This window comes from Mustelus asterias, chromosome 15 (genome assembly GCF_964213995.1).
Source record: "Mustelus asterias chromosome 15, sMusAst1.hap1.1, whole genome shotgun sequence".
NCBI classification, from domain to species: domain Eukaryota; kingdom Metazoa; phylum Chordata; class Chondrichthyes; order Carcharhiniformes; family Triakidae; genus Mustelus; species Mustelus asterias.
Window position 1 is genome coordinate 25,121,871 of NC_135815.1, and position 20,453 is coordinate 25,142,323.

The 20,453-nt window shown below is 42.2% G+C and overlaps 1 protein-coding gene across 1 annotated transcript in view; it reads right to left on the minus strand.

Moving 5' to 3' along the window:
- LOC144504409 (tetratricopeptide repeat protein 7A-like) overlaps positions 1 to 20,453 on the minus strand; it is a 272,644-nt gene that overhangs the window by 113,005 nt on the left and 139,186 nt on the right. The window contains exons 14-15 of the mRNA XM_078229665.1: positions 18,673 to 18,745; positions 14,403 to 14,563 (exon numbers count right to left, since the gene is read on the minus strand). Of these exons, the coding sequence (XP_078085791.1) occupies positions 14,403 to 14,563; positions 18,673 to 18,745 (234 nt within the window). The remainder of the gene's footprint in view (positions 1 to 14,402; positions 14,564 to 18,672; positions 18,746 to 20,453) is intronic.

Genomic DNA, 20,453 nt, shown 5'->3' on the forward strand with positions numbered 1-20,453 from the left:
TGAGGACAGATCAGCCAGTTGTCTGTTTGTTTGGAACGCGGCTCAAGCTGGGACAACAAGGGAGACTTGAAAGCCAAAGGGGTGAAGAAAATAACATAAATACCCTGTTAAGCTGCATTAATATTCTATCTTTTGAGAGAGTTATCAGATTGTGACACTCATCTGGCTCAGTGAAGGCACTCACACGTCTGGGTCAGTAAATTGTGGGCTCAAGCCCCAGTTCAGGACTTCAGTTCATTCACAATTCCATGACATCCCACATGTGCAGCACAGATAATGTCGAAAATAGATTATTTTTTCAGTCAGAGCTGCTTTGATCTACTGGGTCCATATTGTGAATCATCATCCAATCCAGATGAACACAAAAACATTGCGTAAAGTCTAAAAGAGGGATAAGGGAATGTCACAAGATTTTGTCTGCATTTGGGCAAGCCTGTGCCATTCATAAAATCTGGTAGAGGAACGGGGGTATTGTGGAAACATCTGATCAGATGTATTTATTCACAGTTCCATTTTTAAAAATGTATATATATGAAAATTGGGCTTATTTAGCATGAGGAATTCACCAAGCCAAGAAGACAATCACACACAGGAATATGTAACAGGCATCCATAAGCTCCAGGTGTTACCCAATTCAGGTCCACCATTATCATTTCTTGCTCCATTTTCTTAGAAGACGTGAATGAAGTTATTGATGATTGAATCATAGAATCACTACAGAGCAGAAGGAGGCCATCGGCCCATCAAGTCTGCACTGACCACAATCCCACCCAGGCCCTATCCCCGTAACCCCATGTATTTACTCTACCAATCCCCCTGATACCAAGTGGCAATTTAGCATGGCTAAGGTTGACCCAACTATTCAGATTGACTAGGTAAGGATTGTTCTCGCTGGAGTTCAGACGAATGAGGGGGATCTCAGAGACTAATAAAATTCTAGCAGGTCTAGACAGGATAGATGCAGGGAGATGGTTCCCGATGGTGGGGGTGTCCAGACCAGGGGTCACAGTCTGAGGATTGAGGGTAGACCATTTAGGACGCAGGTGAGGAGACATTTCTTCACGCAAAGAGTGGTGAGCCTATGGAATTCATTACCACAGGAACTAGTTGATGCCAAAACATTGAATGCATTCAAGAGGCAGCTGGATATAGCACTTGGGGTGAATGGGATCAAAGGTTATGGGGAAAAAGCAGGATTAGGCTATAGAGTTGGATGATCAGCCATGATCTTAATGAATGGCAGAGCAGGCTCAAATGGCCAAATGGCCTCCTCCTGCTCCTATCTTCTACGTTTCTATGGCCAATCAACCTAACCCGCACATCTTTGGACTGTGGGAGGAAACTGGAGCACTAGGAGGAAACCCACACAGACACGGGTAGAATGTGCAAACTCCTCACAGACAGTGACCCGGGTCCTCGGTGCTGTGAGGCAGCAGTGCTAACCACCGTGCCACCCCTAATTGCCAATTAGATGGTTACATGATGCGTCAATCTTTACTTCTCAAAATAAACTGTTACTGTGACTAATGGTACCAACTCTAACCCACTGAAGAAGTAAAAGAGGCCTAAAAGTAAAGCTTATCAACACTCCACCACAAGCTCTGTGCTCCTGTCACCAATTCCATCCCACAGACTGGCCACTGCCGTAGGCTGGACCCAACTGTTCACTAAAAAACATCGGCATCCTATTTGACCCCAAGCCAAACTTCTGTTCTCATATTCTTTCCATCAATAATATGTTACATCATCAACATCCTCTCCTGCCTCATTTGCTGCTGAAACGTTCATCAAATCCATTTATCACTTCCAAGCCATGGTATTCCAATGCCGTCCTGGTTGACTTGTCGCTCTCCAGATTCTTTAATCTTCAGCTCAGCCCTAACTCTGCCGCCTACGTCTTGTCCCATAGCATTTCCCACTCACCCAACATCTTTGTCATCACTGGTCTACGTTGGTTTCTGGTGGCACCATCGCCTCCCTCAATTATTTTTGCAGCCTCCAACATAGAATTCTCATTTCATGTTTAAATCGTTTCATTGCCATTCTCCTCCTGCACCCCTTCCCTTTCTGCCACCTTGAACTCAAACTTTGATCCATCTACATTCTCTGTACACTTGCAGCATTCTTTGTTTTTGTTTGAGTAATTGTCTACCAAATTCTAAAAAGCACCAACCACATACTTTAAAAACTGCAAAAACATGTTTGCCTTTTTGAATTGAATGGCTTAGCTTCTTTATCAGGCAGTTAGATAAGACAAAAAACTAATTGCTGCAATTATTCTGTCATGATTTACCTGGGTATGGTGTGAATATTTTTTTTATTCATTCGTGGAACATGGGCGTCGCTGGCTGGCCAGCATTTATTGCCCATCCCTAGTCGCCCAAGTTGAGAGTCAACCACATTGCTGTGGCTCTGGAGTCACATGTAGGCCAGACCAGGCAAGGAGGGAGATTTCCTTCCCTAAAGAACATTAGTGAACCAGATGGGTTTTTCCAATAATCGACAATGCTTTCATAGTCATCAGTAGATTCTTAATTCCAGATTTTTTTAATGGAATTCAAATTCCACCATCTGCTGTGGCGGGATTCGAACCTGGATCCTCAGAACATTAGCTGAGTTTCTGGATTAATAGTACTAGACCATCGCCTCCCCAAATGAAAACTGCTTGCCCTTTCTCATAAATTCTGCACTGACAGAATTTAAGAAGCCTATTATTAAGCTACATCTTTGATAATAACGCTTTATTGTTAACACCATCATCGCATTCAAACAGCTCCCTAATAATGACCATCTAAGCTCACTCTGAGGCAATTCCTTGGGATTGAGGATGACTTGCTACCAATTGGTTCCATTGGGTTCGGAGATGGCTGCTAAGTCCCATATGCGATCTGTAGACTCTGCCATACATAGGTAGGTGGTACTTGGACGGTCAGGTCGAGGAGCTGTTGGGAGGTTTGTGCGCTTCCTCCTCCAACACCTCAACTTCACCTCTGCATGTTCCTGATGATATCTCTCATGTCTTTGGCGCCTTCCCAAATGCTTTCTCTATTGTGCTTGGTCACAAGCCAGAAACTCCCATAGTGAGCGGGGATGCTTGAGGACATCCTGAAAGCATTTCCATTGTCATCCTGGGAGTCTCCTGCGTGGCCGAGTTCTGAGTAGAGCAGTTGCTTCGGGAACTTGGTGTCAGCTTTATGGCCAACATGCCTTGTCCATTGGAGCTGGTTTTGACTGATGCTGGGCACTTTGGCTTGGGAGAGGACATTATTATTTATTAATATATTAGTGTCACAAATAGGCTTACATTAACACTGCAACGAAGTTACTGTGAAAATGCCCTAGTCGCCCCACTCCAACACCTGTTCAGGTACACCGAGAGGGAATTTAGCATGGACAATGCATCTAACCTGCACATCTTTCAGACTGTGGGAGGAAACTGGAGCACCCGGAGGAAACCTACGCAGACACGGGAGAACGAGCAGACTCCGCACAGACAGTGGCCAAAGCCAGGAATTGAATCCAGGTCCCTGGCGCTATGAGGGGCAGCAGAGCTAACCACTGTGTCACCATGACATTGCGGTAGGACCGCTGTTCTTGCCACCAGATTTGGAGGATCTTGCAAAAGCACTGCTGGTGGTAATTCCCCAATGCTTTGAGGTGTCGGCTGTAGGTTGTCCAGGCTTCTGAAGCATATAGGAGCACTGGGCTGCCCAGTAAACCATGACCTTAGTCTCAGGTTTGAGATCCCGGTCCTCAAATATATATCTCTTCAGTCAGCCGAAGGCTGAGCTAGCACACTGGAGGCACAGATGAATTTCATCGTCGATTTCTGCCTTCAGCAAGAGGATATGGAAAATGACCCACAACTCATCATTGTTCTTAATTGATTGGGGGGGGGGGGGGGGGGGGGAGTTGTGGAAGATGGTTGGAAGAGGATCTTAAAATCACACATGGAAAATGGTTACTCGGGTGAGATGCATGAAGGCATTTGCCCACCAGATCCATTAAGGAGCTAAATAACATTTATAATGAATCGCGCAGATTCTTTGATTTTGGATCAAATGAACCCCGAGCTGACTGCAGCATCTAGCCGTGAATTGGATTTTCCCCTCATATTTCATGGATAGCTTTTTTTTAAAAATAGGAACTACTTTTCCATCTGATGATTCATATGTTGCAGATGTCAAAAGCTGGAAAACATCCTCTGCTACCACAGAATAACAGACCGCAAGCCAACCTAATGAGCCTGCCAGCTGGATTTAAAACATCCCCATACTGACTACAGCTGCTTTAATAACCACATTAACAATTTATCGCACATTGCAGTCAAATTCCAAATTTATAATAAATTTATCTTTCTGCTTTTTGAAAGAAAAAGTAGGTACTACATATTGAAAAAAAATACTGAGGCCTGAATCTTCCTGTTTATCGGTGATTTGGCCAGTCATCAATTACACTGATTAAAAATAACAAAATATTGCAGGTGCTGGAAATCGGAAATAAAAATGAAGTGCTGGAAATACCCAGCCTTGGTAGCATCTGTGCAGAGAGAAACAGTTAACATTTCAAGTTGATGGCATTTCATCATATGGTTAACTGTTTCTCTTTGACAAATGCTGGCAAATTTGCTGAGTATCTCCAGCATTTTCTGTTTTTATTAATAATTATGCCGAGATTAGGTTGAACATAAAAACGACTCAGCTGCCTCAGTAAACCTATGTAGCAAATACACTGAAGTATTTTTAAGGACCAGTGGAATAAAAACAGAAAATATTGTTAAGGTACAGGTCTGTCACATTTGAGAGAAAGAGGCAGGTTAAAGTCTCCACGTGATCCTTATCCAGAATAGAGTTCAATAGTTTTGACAAAGAGTCAAACTATTAGAATCTGAGTGGTAGAGTCAATTAAGCCTTTAATTCCTTCACTCAAGTTCCAAACTGGCTTAAGGGGACACCCTTACTGGTGACTGTGGTTATATTCTATTCAGTATGAGCATAATTTTACACATACTCGTGTCAGAGCAATGGTATCAAAGCACAAAGACATTACTGCAATGTCCTTGGTGGAAAAGCAATCTCCACTTGACATCACAACGTGGCTGTTTTCCTATCACCGTTGCTGTAGTCATTTGTGGCTCCTCCACCAGCCCACTCTCCTTGGAAGGTATGCCTGCGTAATGGTTCCAAATCCCTGGTCAAATACCTCTACACTGCAGGTGTTAAGAACACACTTTCTACACAGCAAAACCACTGTTTTAGCCCAATCACTGCCTTGCTACGACTTGCGCTGTCCAGTTGCAAGCGATGTCATCCAAGGCAGGCCTCATGATCCCTGACGTCTGTTTTTTTTTCTGCTTAGACCCTTATCGGCACATCGACATTTCAAAACAACTTTGTGATTAACTGGGAGCCAATGCAGGTCAGTGAAACAGGGGTGAAGGTCAAACAGGATTTGGCGCCAGTTAGGACATCGGCAGCAGAGTTTATATGAGTTCAAGTTTACGGAGGTGAAAGGTGATAGGTCAGTCAGGTGATAGGTCAATCAGGAGTTCATTGGAATAGCTAAATCTAGAGGCAACAAGGACATGGATAAGGGTCAACAGTCGATGAGCTGAGGCAGGGGTGGGGACAGGTGATGTTATGGAGGTGGAAGTAGGCAGTCTTGGTGATAGAGTTTGGAAACTCTTCGGATCATTTAGGCAAGTCGAGGTTGCAAATGGTCTGATTCAGCCTCAGACAGCAGCTAGCGAGAGAGAGAGAGAGTTAGTGGCTAGGGAGTGGAAGAATTTGAAACATATAATACTTCTGGATCCACGGTAGCAGTGACATAAACTAACTTGCAGCACTATCATTTACATTTTTAGCTGAAGCGCTGTGTGTTGGAGCAGGCTGGGCGAAGGGATACGTGTAGTCAGCGCAGAGCCGATGGCAGCAGTTCACTGGACAGCTTGCAAAGCTGTTAATACCTTTAATGCTCTGAGCATCATTAGTCATTGCAAAGACAACCACAGGAAACAATAATGCTAACAGGTTAAGTATGTAAAGAAAAGAGGTAAGTTTCCTTTACAGTTTCAGGTGGCTTGCAGTTCAAATGTTGAGTATCCATCCATATAGAAACAAAGAAAATAGGACCAGGAGTAGCCATTCAGCCCATCAAGCCTGCTCCACCATTCAATCATGGTGATCCTCTATTTTGACATCATACCCCTGCACTTTCCCCATGTCCCTTGACAACTTTGGAGTCTAGAAATCTGTTTCCTTAAATATATTCAGTGACTTGGCCTCCACAGCTTTCTGTGGTAGAGAATTTGACAGGTTCATCACCCTCTAAGTAAACAGGTTTCTCCTCATCTCAGCCCTAAATGGCCTACCCTGTATCCTGAGAATGTGGCCCCTTGTTCTAAAACACCCCAGCCAGAGGAAACAACATCCCTGAATCCAGTCTGCTCAGCCCTGTCAGAATTTTAAATGTTTCAATTCTATCTCCCTTCACCTTCTAAATTCCAGTGAATAAAGCCCAGTCAACCCAACCCCTCTTCATGCAACAATCCATCCATCCCAGGAATCAGAATGATGAATCTTTGCCGCACTCCCTCCATGGTAAGTATATGCTTTCTTAGACAAGGAGATAAAAACTGCACAAAATACTCCAGGTTGGCCTCATCGAAGCCCTGTATGGCTGCAATAAGACATCTTTGTCCCTATACTCAAGTCCTCTTCCAATGAAGGCCAAAATACCATTTGCCTTCCTAAGTGCTTGTTGTACCTGCATGCTTGTTTTCAAAGACTGATGTACTAGGACAGCTAGGTCCCTTTGTACCTCAACATTTCCCAATCTATCACCATTTAAATAATACTCTGCCATTCAGTTTCTCCATCCAAAGAGGATAATTTCACATTGAGTCACATTATACTGCACCTGCCATATATTTGTCCACTCACACAACTTGTCTAAATCACCTTGAAACCTCTTAACATCCTCCTCACCACTCACATTCCCAACAGGTTTTGTTTCATCAGCAAACCTGGAAATATTACTTTTGGTTCCCTCATCCAAATCATTGTTGTATATTGTGAATAACTGGGGCCCAAACACTGATTCCTGCAGGGTCCCACTAGTCACTGCCTGCCACTTTGGAAAAGACCCATTTACTCCTACTCTCATTTTCAATCCAATTTTGTTTGCAGCTCTGAGCCAGCTCTATATATCCAACCATCATGATGGCGTCAGAGATGCCAGAAGATTTTTTTTACTCTAAGTGCTGGAATATCTGATGAGAAAAGCCAACTGTGTAGCTGCACATAGGTTTTCCTCGGCAGAGGCAGCACTTAAAGGAAATTTTGGAAGATTCTACCAACTAACTCAATAATGGGACACTGTGTTTTGCTTTGATGTATGCATTATATTCCATGGATCATGGCTGAAGGGTATAATCTCCAACCCATATGAGCACATTCCCTGTACTGCGTAGAAAGCTTGAAGCTGCGATCACATTAGCATAATTTTAACATGGTGGTGAAAAATAAGTGGTTTGAAATTATTCACCCATCATACACCACACCCAATTTGCCTTGGTGCAAAGTGGTTTCAGCTTCATATCGGTTCTAATCCCTTGGAACATATATAGGATGTGAAAGACCCAAATTCACTGCAAAGTGAAGTATAACCAGTTCTGCCAGGGCTTGTTATTCTCCAGACCCAAGTTGTGTCCTGACTTGGGATTCAAGGTACATAGCTGTGGTGTTGGTGGGAAATGAAAATTCGCATTAATATTACAGTTCTAGTGTTAATTCACCATTAGCCTACATACAAAGCCTGCATACAAAGACTTAGAATTGAGAATTAATTTTCTTCTAAGTTGTTCATTTATGAATGTGTGACGACTGGGTGAGGAAGAATGAACTGAATCCCCTTAATTCAGTCCCTTCAGGTAGTCAAAACACAGGATTTAAAAAATTTATTTTCCCTATAAATGCTTTTTCCACTCCAAATGCATTTACTTGTTAATAAGGAGCCAATCAAACCAGGTTTTCTTGAGTCAAAGAAAGAATTACTTTATTAATTACTAAACAAAAGAAAAAAAAACCTATGATGCACATATACACAGATCTCAGAAGCAAGAGACAATAGAGTCCAAATAAGAGTTAAAAGAGCATATGATCAAGTCCTCTGCTTGTCCTCGAGGCGTAGGTTGTGGAATGTTGTAGCCGTTTGAAGTTAGCTGGTTTCCTTTGAAATCTTGGAGTTGATTGAAGTTCAGGTAACTGCACCTTGCTGGAGTCAATTTTAGCTTCAGAACGATTCCTTTCTGCTTTTTTCAGCAGTATTTTCAGATGATTTTGATTTTTCTCTGTTTCTGGCTTGGCAAACCCAATTCTTAAACCTCTTGTCTGTATATTCCAAGAGATAATTCAATTAACATGTCTTGCAGTCATTGTCTTCAAACAAGTAATCGTATCTTTATTTCATCACATTTCAGATTGCAGAAATGAACAGGAGATGGGGTTATTTCATTCTCTGCAAGAGGTTTTGAACATATGTGGGTATCTGGTTAGTTAGTAGCTTTCATTGTCTTGACAGAACTAAAGTTGATCATAGTCCAGCATTTTATTTTTCATGTCTTCTTTTAAAGAGTCTATTTTTGAAGTGGATCTTGACACGCCGGAGGTATGAAATTCTATGCAACATGTCAAGGTTGGTCGAACATTCCACAATAATCCATATAGGAACTTTCCAGAAAAGTGGTCAACTTACAATACCAGATGTCAGGTGACTGGTGGTAGCCTTCTTTGGTCAAATAATTTTCTTGTTTTTAAAAAAAAAAATAATTCCTCTTTAAAAAATTCAATGTGTCTTTCGTTATTGGTGAAGTTATAGATAGAAATCACAGAGTCAAAATTTCCTGTAATCGTGACTACTGGTTGGTACAACAGCAAGGTCCACAGGTATGAGCAAGTGTTAGCCACATGGAAAAGGGTTAACTAAAATAATGTTCTATACACTGAAGAGTTGCCAACCTAAGTGTAGGAAGGTCGTTCTCCTACATCTCTTAGGGACCAGGTTCACCAAAACATTGCCAAAAGCTGACGGCAGGTCACCAAAGCTTTCCTTTTAAGGCTGAGGCACAAAGTAAAGGGGAAAATATTTACCTTTTTCCTCATAGTTCTTCATTGCTGGGAGGACGGTTTACGTCTATCAAGTAAGTCACAATACCAACAAGTTCTGCATCATGAAATAAATGGTTTTCTATCTTGCCATGTTGACAGTCCTGACTTGGCAATCTGCCATCCCCTCACTGCAGCATTCTTTTCCACTTCAGCTCCTTGGCTTTTTACACAAATGTGAGAAACTCTTTACCTCGCTTGTTGTTAACCTTTCACAGTCCAGCTGTGAACAATGACCTCTCTCCTTCCTCCTAGTGGTATACATTTTTCTGTTCCACTTTTGTTTGACAAGTAAACGGCTAAAGGTAAAACCTAGATTTGAGTGGACTCTAGAAAACAGATTTTCCAAGGGCAGAGGGATAAGCAATCAGCAGACTTCGCTGCACAGAGATGTTTAAATGAATTAACGGGGGACTCAAAGATGACAGCTCAGCTAATTATTGTTGTAATACAACACCAAGTAAAATACTGCTGAGTTTGATAAGGATCATTTATACCCATCATAAAGTTAAAATTATAACACTGTAATTAAATAATGACTCTTATTGTTGCTCGGTTGGAATCCTGTCTTTCAACTTTGCTTATTTTGACAGCTTAGCAATTCACTATATTGTTAGCTGGTAAAAAAATTGCTCAATCATTACTATAGAAACAGCCTCCACAGCAAAATGACGGCCTTTATCCAACTAAACTTCAAAACAGGGACCATTATGTACACTGACTGATTGGCAGCAACAAGCGGGTAAGCTTTCCTTTGCTATTTGTAGAAAAATCAATTGCAGTCAATTCTGTGTTGGCACTAGTACATTTGCCCTCGAATTTAACCAACACAGATACCACATTGAGTACTTCATCCCAACACAAACTGCTTCAGCACAAAAATGTTTCTGCAGTCTCAAGTGGATTGCACATAATGTACTTCAATTATTGAAAAGAGCAGTATGTGCCAGACAGGCCTTGTTAGCAGCAGAATTAAAAGTACATTGTCGCTGTCCATTACAACCTGAAAGATTAATCTGCATACAACATTTGGATAAAATAGGGAACTCTTCTGCTTCTCACAACCCCTCACAACAAATATTTAATTTGAACAATTTGATATAACTGCAGCCAGGATCAGTTTAACCCTTGGATATTGTAATGACTTCAATCAGGCCATTGAGGTTGGCCTATTGGAGTATGAATTCCCTGATTAAGGATCCAGTTGATAGACCAATCAGGGAGTCTTTGACTTGTACTTGACTGGGAGTGTCAGTTCCTCTGACACCCCTGGAGGTAGACTGTTAACTGATAGCACTCTGTGTACTGCTGTTAGAATTGTAAATAAAGGGATTTTGGTGAAGGGACTTCGGCCTCCGCAGATTTATTACAGATATAGAAACAGAAAATGCTGGAAATGCTCAGCAGATCTGACTGCATCTGTGGAGAGAGAAACAGAGTTAATGAGCTGGATTTTCCAAAGGATATTGGAACGCCTCCCCCCCAACCCCCTCCCCCCCACTGAGAGCCCAAATCAGGATCCTGCAGCTAGTCGTGTCATTAGCTCATCTGCTGGCACAAGCCTGCAGGAGGTGACCTCCAATTGGCTGCTTCTGTGTTCATTGTTCCATTATGGACTGTGAGCAGACTCTCAATCCTCCAGGCCCAATCAGAAGGCCTGTGGCAATGCCAGACTGAAAGAAGTGGGTGCTGCCAAGACAGGTAGTCGAGGGAAAGGGCGCCTCAACAAAGAAGTAAGCACTGAAATAATGAACTAAACAGGCCTGAAGCTCGTCTGGTCATTGGTTAGGAGAGGAACCCCTTCTGCAAATCTATTCACATAGATGACTGCGGCCTTTCATTCCCACGGCCCTGTCATTAGGGCATGGAGTCACTGGCTACGATGATCCACTGGCCTGCTTCGGGGCAGCTGCCTCGATTCAGCTGGTGGCCTCCACACAATCTGGCATTGGTAAAATTGGTGTCTAATTGGGTGCATAATTGGAGCGGGTGAAGAGGACCCAGAGACAGTAACCACCACCCAGCAGAGTGAGAGAGGAGCAATAAAGCATTAACAGTGAGAGAGGAGCAAAGAGCCATTAACAGTGAGAGAAGAGCAATGGGGACATTAAAAAAGAGAGGAGTAATAGAGAAATTAGCAGTGAGAGAGGAGCAAGGAGCCATTAACAGTGAGAGAGGAGCAATGGGGCCATTAACAGCAAGAGAGGAGCAAGGAGCCATTAACAGCGAAAGAGGAGCAATGGGGCCATTAACAATGAGAAAGAAGCAATGGGCCATTAACAGCGAGAGTGGAGTAACACATCATTAACAGCGAGAGGTCAGTGTCACCCCCATGAGCCTACCACTGCATTTTATGAATCTAAGGGAAAGAGTCCCGTGGAAAGGAGAACAGTTGGAGTACATGAGCTTGTTTGGCCTAGGCCCAAAAAGCGAGCAGATCTTAGTCATGTTGTCTTGCACCCCCTTGCCACTGGATCAAGATCTTGCTCCATCAAGCCTGTATGGTAGCTGGTCTACAATGGCCGCCCCATTTTAAAAGAACGCGCACGTAGGCATCCTCCACTCTTCAAAATGAAGTTTGAGACCTGGCATCAGGACCCTCATGGATAACCTCGAGAACGACAGACTGGAACGGCATATTGCTATCGTTGCCTGGGAGCTCAGGCATTTCAACATCGATATCGCCAGCCTAACTGAAACCCAGCAGGCAGGAGAAGGTAAGCTCAAGGAACAAGGTGGCAGTTATATCTTCCACTGAAAAGGTAAACCAGAAGAAAATCGCTGCCTCCACGGGGTTGGCTTCACCATTAAAAACAAACTAGTTGGCCGTCTTAAAGACTCTCCTTGAAAGATAAACAAATGCCTCATGACTCTTCAACTCACTATAGCCCAGAACTGGGGTCAAACAGAGTTGCATCATCATACCGACACTACCAATTCGCAATCTTCCTTGCTGCAATGGTGAGTTCCTGCACTGCATCTTGTAGATAGTACACATGGTTACAACTGTTTGACGGTGGTGGAGGGAGTGAATGTTTGGGAAAACATGAAGCAGGTTGCTTTGTCCTGGATTGTATCAAACTTCTTGAGCGTTGTTAGAGCTGCACTCATCCGAGCAAATGTAGAGAATTCCAACACACTCCTGACCTGCGTCTTGTAGAGGGTGGACAAACTTTGGGGAGTCAGGAGATGAGTTACTCACTACAGGAATCCTAGCCTATAACCTGCTCTTGTAGCCACAGTATTTATATGGTTACTCGAGTTCTGTATCTGGTCAATGGTAACCCCTACAATGTTGATAATGGGGGATTCAGCAATGGCAAGGCCATTGAATGCCACGCGACAATAGTTAGATCCTCTCTTGTTGGAGACAGTCATTGCCTGGCACTTGTGTGGTCTCCGACATTCAACCTTCTATAATCTTGAGGCCATTCTAAACTCTATATCCTATTGTGTGTGCGCGCCACTCAGCTAGTCCCATTTCCCCATCCTTCCCCCGAGATCCTGCAATTTTCTGTCTCCTCAGGCGCTTATCCAATACTCTGCTGAAGGCCATAGTTAAATTTGCCTCCATGGCACCCTCAAGCATTGCATTCCAGACCTCGCTGCGTAAAAGGGTTTTCCAGGTCAATGATGCGGCTTTTGCCATTCACTTTGAATCAGTATCATCTTATTCTTGAGCCTTGGGCCAAAGGGAACAATTTCCCTCTACCTACTCTGTCGAGGCACCTCATGATTTTGAAAACATCCATCAATCTCCTCTCAACCTTCGTTTCTCTGAGGAGAATAACCCCAGCCCCTGATCCCTGCATGCCTGCCGACAGCTGCAGCTGCAGACCGCCCTGTGCAAGGGTTCAATTCAATTCACAGACACAGAAACCCATGACTCAAATCCTGTTTACTACATGCAGTTGGCAACAGTAGTACAGTTTCCACCCTTTGCTTTCGGAAACAGATAATCCGGCTTAGGGCTGCTCATCTTGTAATTTTCGGAATAGAAAGTAAGTAACAAAAGTCAGTTTTTTATTGAGTGTCCATGGCTTTAAAATAACTGCTCTACATGTGGGGCAGAAATGGTCTTACTGTGCAGACACTAGTGAGTCAAGATTCTAAGTGGAAGCAATATTTGTGAACCTATTATTAAAAGCTGAAAACCTTTAAAAATATAGTAACAGCAGGCCCTAATTACACAGGTCTCTGTACCCTCCAACTTCTGTGTATTTGTTGGAAACATCAGATATGATATGAAGTCTTTAATGTTAAGGTGTTCTTTAACCATTGATGTGAGACACAATTACAAATCACAAAATGATGCAGATCAACTGATAACATATAAAATAATTTTCACCATCTGCTCTTTTCTAAACAAGGATTGGCGAAAAAGCCACGTAAAAGATTCTAAGATATTAAAGCCTCGCTCGTCCCGAAAAAGTAAAATCCCGCCCGAGGTCAACGGACCTTCCCATTGTCCAGCCCTCGCCCGCTCCAATTCCCCGCAGCAGGCGGGGCAATAAAATTCTGGCCATCGAAATCATTCCCAGCCCTGCCCTTAGTTTGGACTCAAATAATGGGGTTTTCTCTCAACTAATTCACTGACAGGCGCATCACGATCTTGGAATAATGCAAGGACATTGTGGATCTAAGGTGGCACTTTTTGCAATTTAAGAAAAGACTGGAGAAAACTGGGTGCGGCAGGGTTGGAGGCATGGGCAGGGGGCTAGCTTTCCTGATGCCAGGGCCCTCAATTGGGCACAGAATGCTGATAACAAGGGACAACGATGCTTCCCCATCTCCTGCGACGGGAATTGAACCTGCGCTGTTGATGTCGCTCTGCATCATTAACCAGCCATCCCGCCAACTGAGCTAAACCAACCATACCAGTAATTATACAAGAATAACAGAGTTGTTGGCTGATCGTGGCAATCAATATCTAACAATTACTCCATAATATGAAGCAAGGAAAACACCCCTTCGCAGAGAGTTTTGGGAACCATAGATTCAAGGTCACTTTCTCCCAAGCTTACCAAACTTAACATATGTTATCTTAAATTACTCACATACTATCCCCAGATATTAATTTTTGAAAGCAAGTTATCGAATTTGCTTTTGAATTAATCAATACTAATTACTTCAAGTGATTCCATAGATGATGGGACGAGGAAAGGTACCAATCAGATAACTAAGCATCTCATCAAATACGAGTGATTAATATATGAACAAATTATTCTGTATTAATACCTGAAGTTTTCTGGGTATTCATTGACTGCCATATCGATGACCTCCAGAGCACGTTGATAATGTTTTTGGGCAGAAAACAGAAGTGTCAGCAAATGGAGCGAATGAATGTCATCGTTCCTGAGCTTAAGTGCTACTTGTAACTGTTCAATAGCTTCATAAATCTGCAAAACAAATTTAAACACATCAAAAATATTCATAATGGTCCAGTTGCAGAGTCAATGAAAAATCCAGGTCTGTTATTGTTAAATTCTAGACCAGGGGTCTCCAAACTACAGCCCGCGTGCCACATCTGGCCCGCAGCAGGCCGCATCCGGATCGGAGTTTGGAGACCGCTGTTCTAGACTGTGAAAACCAGCTTTAAATTACAGTAAGTCACAGACAAAAACACTTGTTCACCTGTTCGAGCATCACATTGATTTTTCTCTCACTCTTCCATATAGAAACCCTTTCACCAATAAATGGGATAAAGGCAGGAAGGGGCAGCTATAAGGAGAATCAGCTTATAACAACTAAGTGGCATCAGCAGAGGATAAAGAGGATGACTGCTGCCACCTGACATAAAGCATCGGAGGAGGAAGCAGCTAAGACAAAAATTACTTTTCTATGAATCAATTAAAACACAATTTTTACTTGTTAATTCACAAGAGACAATGGATTCCGCTTAGTATTACAACCAACTCAGGTAAAGATATGAAGCTGCTCAAAGTTAGTGTCAAGTGTGTCTATGCAACACTTGCTGGTAACAAGAAAGTTGGAAGTCACATTTAAACTGAGGCACAGATGATTTAATAAAGCCTATTTTAAAGTCATCACATGAAGTCTTCGTATTATTTTCAATCGCCACATTTTGCCCAGACCAGTTAAGAAGTTTAAATGGCATCAACATTTTAACTGTACCCCTTTTGGGTGGAGCATCCAAGAGAGAAAGATTTGTTGAAAGAACATAACTTCTATCTTCAGCAAAACACAAACCACTTTGAGCTATTTCAATCACACCAATACCAGTAATGAGGTGAAAGAACAAATGAAGAGTGAAGACCAAACTAAAAATCAGAAGGAAATAGACAAACTAAGTAGGAGCAAGTGTAAAACACTTCCAAAGCAATAAAGAACTTAACCTTAAGAAAATGAATAAAGAGGAAAGAATGTGCAGGAAAGAGAACATAGAAGTATTCTCTTCGTAAATAAAATATTCTTTCCATGAACAGTATGAAAAATATTTTTATGAATCTCGTACTTCAGAGGAAATACGTTAATTAATTTTGACCTGAAAGGGATGTTGATTAACATATTGGATACTCAACCAGAAAATATCTACTTCGGACTGTTTCCAGCAAGTCTGTCTCCAGAGAGCTGGCAATCTTCCTGACGATCAGTGAAAATCCTGGTGTATTCAAAGCCAAATCAGCACCAAGTGATGAAAGATAGTTGGATTATTTAAAAAGTTAATGCACTCATACACAAAAATGCTTTTAACAGGGTCATATTTTCTACATGAAAATCCTACCCGAACATCCTGCGTTAATGTATTCATAGTAATACCTGCAAAATGTTTCAAGTGTGTCATATTTGTTAGACATGATATGGAGATGCCGGCGTTGGACTGGGGTGAACACAGTAAGAGTTTTAACAACACCAGGTTAAAGTCCAACAGGTTTATTTGGTAGCAAACACCATTAGCTTTTGGAGTGCTGCTCCTTCGTCAGATGGAGATTTCCACTCCATCTGACGAAGGAGCAGCGCTCCGAAAGCTAATGGTGTTTGCTACCAAATAAACCTGTTGGACTTTAACCTGGTGTTATTAAAACTCTTACTATATTTGTTAGACCCAGCTCTGCTATAGACCAGCAGGCCTAATTTTACCATTTTCATTCTACGTGCTGGGCGGACTTGAAACTGGGAGTGTTTCAGATCCGACTTTTAGCCCCCACACGCACTCTGCCTGCAAAAATATCAGCGAGTCCAAATCACGCTGCACAAGCATGTGGGCGGGGCTAAACACTCTCAAAACTCTGCAGCTCCAATCGGCGCCTCCAACTGCGCATGCGCAGAAAAAAAAAGATAGAATGCTGCTTCCCTGCCACATCCCTCCCAGCTGGATAATGCCTTCCCCTGGCCCCCACAGATATTGCCTTACCCCTACAACATTAGTGACCCCCTTAACCCCCCCCACCACCCAGACCAAACGTGGGCCCCTCTCCCCCCCCACTGATCACAGGCAGAGCAGCAGTGGATCCATCTTCTCCCCCTCCCCCCACCACCACCACCAATCTCAAGCAGAGAGCCATCGGGCACTCATCTCCTGACTAACCCGAATCGGTCTTATATGGAGCATGTCTGTTTCGCGCCTTTTCCAGATGGGCGAACGCAGTGGTAAAGGGGGAAGTGCCGGTAAAGTTGGGCGTGCAGCCCATTAAGTCAATTTAAATGCACGCAATGTTCGGCCATTTTCAGGCCTCAGTAAAGGGGGAACCGGGTGGAGGCGGGTTCAGATCGCGCTACTTGCCTCACGCCTGCACCAATTTTCCGCGCCCGAAAACAGGCGCAACGCGATGGTAAAAATCGGGCCCAGCATGTTATTTAAATCCAGGAAAGTTTAAGACATTTAGCAGGATGAATCTGGCTGCAAAAATTAGATGTAAATTGTTGTTATTGCTGCAGATGTTTTCAGAAATCTAGTGACTGTATTGAGGAACAACTGGTTGACTATAAATAGAAAAAAAATAGTTGGATGATTAAAAAGTTGTCTCTGCAACAACATTTCGGTTAGTAAACACACCGTTCTGTGCACTAAGGATGGCAATCGGTACCCCAGAAAGGAATGAAAGTGAAGACCAGAGGAGACAAATGAAAACAAACATGAACTAACTTTATACCTGCCCCCTACTCAATATAAGCATTGCAGACCTAAGGTTATTTTACAGCTAACATTTTCATCATTTTTTTTCCAGCTCTATTATTACGCTGCCACTGATATGCCTGCGTATAAAAGCATACTATCTAATGTTGTGAACATTAAGGTTTTCTCCAACCACTATCAATAGAGTACATTTGACATTAATTTCCACTTGGAAATACCAATAAGTTTCAAATATTCACTCTTTCTTTCAAGGTCAGACAGCCTCTTTTTCCAACTAAACTAATTTGTTTCTTAAAATGAGAACCTTGAGATTTATTTTGAAATCTCCCTCTCACCAGTGTCACCCCTCTGTCTTTAGTCAACCTGAAGCTAAAATCCACAACACTGAAAAAATGAACCACCATACAAATGGAAAACATCTTTCTTTCTTTGAGCAACACAGTGGCACAGTGGTTAGCACTGCTGCCTCACAGAGCCAAAGACTCGAGTTCGTTTCCCAGCTTGGGTGACTGCCTGTGTGGAGTTTGCATTTTCTCCCCGTGTCTCCAGGTGCTCTGGTTTCCTCTCACACTCCAAAGATGTGCATGATTGGCCATAGCAAATTGATCCTTAGAGTCAGGGGACTAGTAGGGTAAATATGTGGGGTTACAGGGATAAGGCCTGGGTGAGATTGTTGTTGGTGCAGGCTTGATGGGCCAAATGGCCTCCTTCTGCACTGTAGAGATTCTATGAAATCAGATAGGGATTTAAAAAAAAACTCTTATCAGACTTAGCAGATAGAGGAATGGGTCTTTTTGAAAGAAATTTTTGCGAAAAAGCTTTATTTACCTACATTTAAATAAAATTTATCTTTTATTTAGAAAGCTATCAGATAAATCATTACTATGAAGGGAGGCAGTGGAATAGTATTTCGCTGGACCAGCAAGGTTTGAATCCCACCGTGGCAGATGGTGAAATTTGAATTCAATTTTTAAAAAGCTGGAATGATTAGGGGCAGCACGCTGGCACAGTGGTTAGTACTGCTGCCTCACAGAGCCAGGGACCCGGGTTCAATTCCGGCCTTGGGTAACTAACTGTTTGACGTTTGCACATTCTATGTGGGTTTCCTCTGGGTACTCCAGTTTCCTCCCACAGTCCAAAGATGTACAGGTTAGGTTGATTGGCCATGCTAAATTGCCCTTTAGGTTAGGGGGATTAGCAGGGTAAATACGTGGGGTTACAGGGTTACTGTCTGGGTGGGATGTTCTGTTGGAGAGTCGGTGCAGACTCGATGGGCCAAATGGTATGTTTCTGCATTTTCCAAGTGCTTTAACTGTTAGTGTCGCTTGCCCTAAAAAGCCTAATATGTCATTGCCTGAGCAGAAATATTATACCAATGGCACGCGCAGGAATTAGGACAATTACACCCACCTGCCTGTTGAAGGCCAATTGAAGGGAGAGGTAGAGCGTAATCTGATGGTCATCAGAATCCAAGCTGTGTGCTCTATAAAAAAGGGACAGAAAATGAGAATTATAATGCTAAACGCCAAAGTGAAAATATAGAAACTCAATATAAAGGGAAACAGTAAACCAAAAGGAGACTTTTCTTCTTTCAGGACATCTGATTTATAAAATCTCGAACAGCTGTTACATAGCAACAGTTTTCAGGTGATTCAATTGCTATGATTGAATGCATTTACAGGTGGCATTTCCACGGTAAAACACCAAACATTTTACTTTTTTGAAAAAAATAGCCTGGCCACTAATATTTTATACTTAATGCTACATTAAGATCGGATAACCACAGCACTCTAAAACTGAATATGCAGTTACTGTAAATTTCTGATCTGTCTGGCTCACTCCTATTATCAAAACCAATTATTACAGGACACAAGTAAATGTCAACAAAGCATAAATAGTATTGGTAACAAAAATGCAATTTTTTCTCCCAAGGTACAATAACGTTGCTGAAGTACTGAAAACAAACTTTTTCCTGAAAATTACAGAACATATAGAAAGATCTTCATTTTTGCACAATTGTTTTTAGAAGCCAGATTTCCCTTGCGCTGGTTTTATATTATGGGATCTTTTTTCTTTAAGGATTCTTGCTGTCTGTTGGAACTGATCGGGTCTTTCATTCAATGAGGAAACAAACATCTCCCAGTGGCCTCAAAAGCATTAAGTTATACAGGCCTGGAAGAGAGGGATTTATCCTTTTTTGTTTTAAGACCCCCAGTCTATACTCCACTGGCTGATTTGAGTGGAGAGAGCAAAAGAGGTAAAATCATAACACTCAAGGTTCCCTCTCCTGCCTGCGGAATATTTTTCTCAAAGCCATATATTCTGAAAAAAATAGACATGCTGTCAAAGCTTTTCATCCTGCACTCATCAGGACAGACAGTAGAATGCCAAATTTCAAAACGTACAACAATTGATACTGCATGAGAAAAGGGTGGTAATTGATTGGCAAGTCAACCCTGATTGGTCAAAGCATTGCCATAGAGAACACCCCAGTGGACAACTGTACCCCACACTTTAATTCAAATTATTTAATTCACCAGAGGCATGATGCCTGGACATATTCCTTTTGCCTGCAGAGGGCAGATCCCGACATTTGAATATATGTAGCTTCAAGCAAGCTCAAGTAGGCCACAATTGACAACACTTGCTGAACAAGCCTGAGTAAACCAAGAATTACAAGCCCTCAATGTTGCTCACTTATGCAATGTGGTTCACGTACAAACAAATTGATTGGTTGTATTAGCAAAATTGGGCTGGAAACAGGAGTCTTCCAGAATCAAGCAGCTGAACTAGTCAGTGTAAACAGATCGGTTTTTGTTTAATTTCTCCCTTTGATCACTCGTTTCCCCTTCTATCTATGCCTTTTCAAGTTTGATTTGATATTTTATGACCATTCATTTTTGTTAATGGTTCATATAGCAATGTTGATTGCTCAGAAAAATTAGATTCCTTAGATATTCAATGAAACCATTGAAGAAATCACAAGACATATGGAACAAGTTTTCAATGAGGCATTATTATGAACCTTTTACTTAGATAAGACAATCAAACACAGACAAATCCCCACTCTGATCCATAGAATATGACTGGCATTATGTTCCACAAATCTTTTGTTCTTCAAAAGTAAACACATGAATGAAATATGAAAGATGATTTGTATAAAGTTAAATTTGTGTTTATTCTCTTCTCAT